The sequence below is a fragment of the Psammomys obesus genome, unplaced genomic scaffold (genome assembly GCF_907164565.1).
Source record: "Psammomys obesus unplaced genomic scaffold, mPsaObe1.curated_primary_1811, whole genome shotgun sequence".
Classification (NCBI taxonomy): Eukaryota; Metazoa; Chordata; class Mammalia; order Rodentia; family Muridae; genus Psammomys; species Psammomys obesus.
The window spans coordinates 13075765-13078310 of record NW_026596064.1 but is presented as its reverse complement, the minus strand read 5'-3'; the positions used below and the strand labels follow the sequence as shown (position 1 = coordinate 13078310).

Below are 2546 nucleotides of genomic sequence, written 5' to 3'. Positions count from 1 at the left end.
GTGTGTGTGTGTGTGTGTGTGTGTGTGTGTGTGTGTGTGTGTGTGTGTTTTAAATGGACACTGGGTTGGGTGCATAGGGAATTGGGGGGTGGATCTGGGAAGAGATGGGGAAGAGGAAGTAAATAAGATTAAAAAAAAAAAAAAACCGGTTGCCGGAAACTCAACTAATAAAGATTAAAGTCTTTGCAACGGTAAATGTTTGAGTTTTCATTAGAATCAAATAATGTCTAGCTGGAAGGAAACTAAAGCCATTGCCGACGTTGAATTTCACCGAACGCTAGTAGAAAAGAAAAAAACTAATACTGCTGTATGTTTATTCTGACAAAAAAAAATTAAAAACACCATCACACACACCAAAAGCTAAAAGAAAAAATTTCCACCAAACAATAAAGAGCATAACTTCAAACTAAAAGTCTGCCCCAAAGTGAGGTCAGCCGACAAGGAGATATCCCAGAGGGTAGTGATTCAAGCTACGTCTCTGCGTTTCCCTGGGGACCTGAGAACACCAAAGCTGGGCCCTGGTTGCCAGACTGGGGGCAGGGAGTGGGACCCACTGATCTACTTATTTTCCCAGAAAAGCAGCCTTGCTACACTATTAAGTTTGGACCGGGGCCTGAAGGACGTTTTTGTTTTCCTCAACTCCCTCCTCGCCCTCGGATGGAAACCTCAACCTCCTTCATGTAAATGAGACGCGGTAGGGGAACAGAGCTCTTCCCTCCAGCAGCCCGGCAACGGCTGGGCTCGGAAAGACAAAACAAGTACCTCGGGCTGGAAAGTGAATAGCACACGCCTAATCAATAGCACGATTACTTCCGACGGAAAGGAGAAAAAGTTGCCCAACTCCTGCTCTGAGTGGGTAGGTCTGGAAGAGGTAGGGCACGCTCTTGTCCCGGGCAGCCCCAGCGCCGACTAGCATCCTTCCTCTGGGGACTTCTTCAACTGCCCCCATCACGTCCGAAGCCGTCAGGCAGGTAGCCGGGGGGGGGGGGGGTACTCCTCCAGGAGCCGCCAGGACGGGGCGCATCCGGCTGGGGCGGTGCCAGCAGACCGTCCGCAGCCGGGACGCCGTGTCTGCGAATCGCCGGACAGGAACAGGATCGGATGGCGGAGTCACCCCAGGTGGGGGCCGCGACACTCCGGACAAGCGGGGAGAGGTGACAACTTTCAATTTAGACCAGGCGCAGAGAAAGTTGCATTCTCCACGCCGCTCTCCGGGCGGGTCACAAGGGCCGCTTTGTAAAGGCGAGCGCAGAGCCGGGGGCCCCAGCCCCGGGCGGGAGAGGCCTTCCCCTCCCCAAGTCCCCAGCGCCCTCGGGCCCGGCCACCAGCCGCACGCTGTTTACACGGGAAGGGAGGGCTCCCCCTCCGCTCGGCCAGCACCCGCGGGTTCGAAGCCCCGCGCCCCGCCGTCCCACCGGGGAGCGCTCCGGGGTGCCGCGCACCCTCGGGCCCCTGCAGGCGGCCGCGGGCGAGCAAAAGTTCCCGAGCGGGCGGCGCGGTGGGCGGCGTGGCTTACCTGCGAGGCGCGGCGCGAGCGCGCAGAGCCCGAGCACACAGGCGCAGAGGGTCGCGGACACCCGCGGCATGGTGCGCGCCGCTCGGCGGGGGCGCGCGGCGGGGACGGAGCGGGGCCGAGGCCCGGGAGCGCAGCCGCATGCCGGGCGCTGGGCTCGGGCTTCACGGCGCCCGTAGCCGGGCTGGCCCGCGCCCCGCCGCCACCGTCATCCTTCTCGCCTGGCTGGCCGGGACGCACCGTCGCCGAGTCCCCCCCGCGTGTCTGCTCCCGGCGAGGCCCCCTTGCCTTCTCCCTCCGCAGCCCGGCCCCACTCTCCTCGGCTTTCTCCTCCCCTCTCTCTCCCGCGGGCCGCCACTCGGTCAGTTTACGGCTAAGGCGGGACGGGGCGGGGCGAGCTCCGGGCCGGACCAGCTCCGCCCTGCGCCGGGACCCGCCGGCACGCTTAGGTCCCTGGGTGCCCAGGTTGGCTGTCATACCCGACGCTCTAGGTGGGGTCGGGGGAGGGTTGGGGAGTTCGAAACTTCTAGTTAGGGGCTCCCTCCCGGGTCTTAGCAACTACGGGAGGGTGCAGGGAGCGCCCCATTAGGCCCGCAGAGACTACTTGGGCCAAAGCAATCTCAGTATGACTTCAGGATCGAGGGCAGGTACCACTCGGATCTGCCAGGGCATTTCGTCATTTCGGGAGCCCATGCCAGTCCGAGCCTCGCCCGAGATGGGACAGAGGCGCCCGGCGTATTGAGCCAAGACGCCAGGCTTGGGATGGGCAAGGGAGGACACGTGGAGCGTAGAGGCACAGGTGAAGCCGAGGGCACACTGTTGAGCAGGCATAGGGCAAAGTTCTCGCTTCCTTGAGTACTGCCAACGTCCCGACTGTTATTTAGATGGGCGAACTGACTGCCGGGATGTTTTGCCCAGAAACTGAGAATGACTGAAGTAAGGCAGCCTAACCTTTGCAGGTCAAAAACCAGCTGGAAGGGCGGGACTTGGAGGTGTGGGTGCAAAACCTACCTGAGGTATTTGGGTCTTAAGC

The 2546-nt window shown here is 61.0% G+C and overlaps 1 protein-coding gene across 1 annotated transcript in view; it reads right to left on the bottom strand.

The window, feature by feature from the left end:
- Itgb5 (integrin subunit beta 5) overlaps window positions 1–1838 on the bottom strand; it is a 113036-nt gene extending 111198 nt beyond the window's left edge. Inside the window, exon 1 of the mRNA XM_055625047.1 lies at window positions 1517–1838. Coding sequence (XP_055481022.1) covers window positions 1517–1586 — 70 coding nt within the window. The 5' untranslated portion in view covers window positions 1587–1838. The remainder of the gene's footprint in view (window positions 1–1516) is intronic.
- Between the last annotated feature and the right edge of the window lie 708 nt (window positions 1839–2546).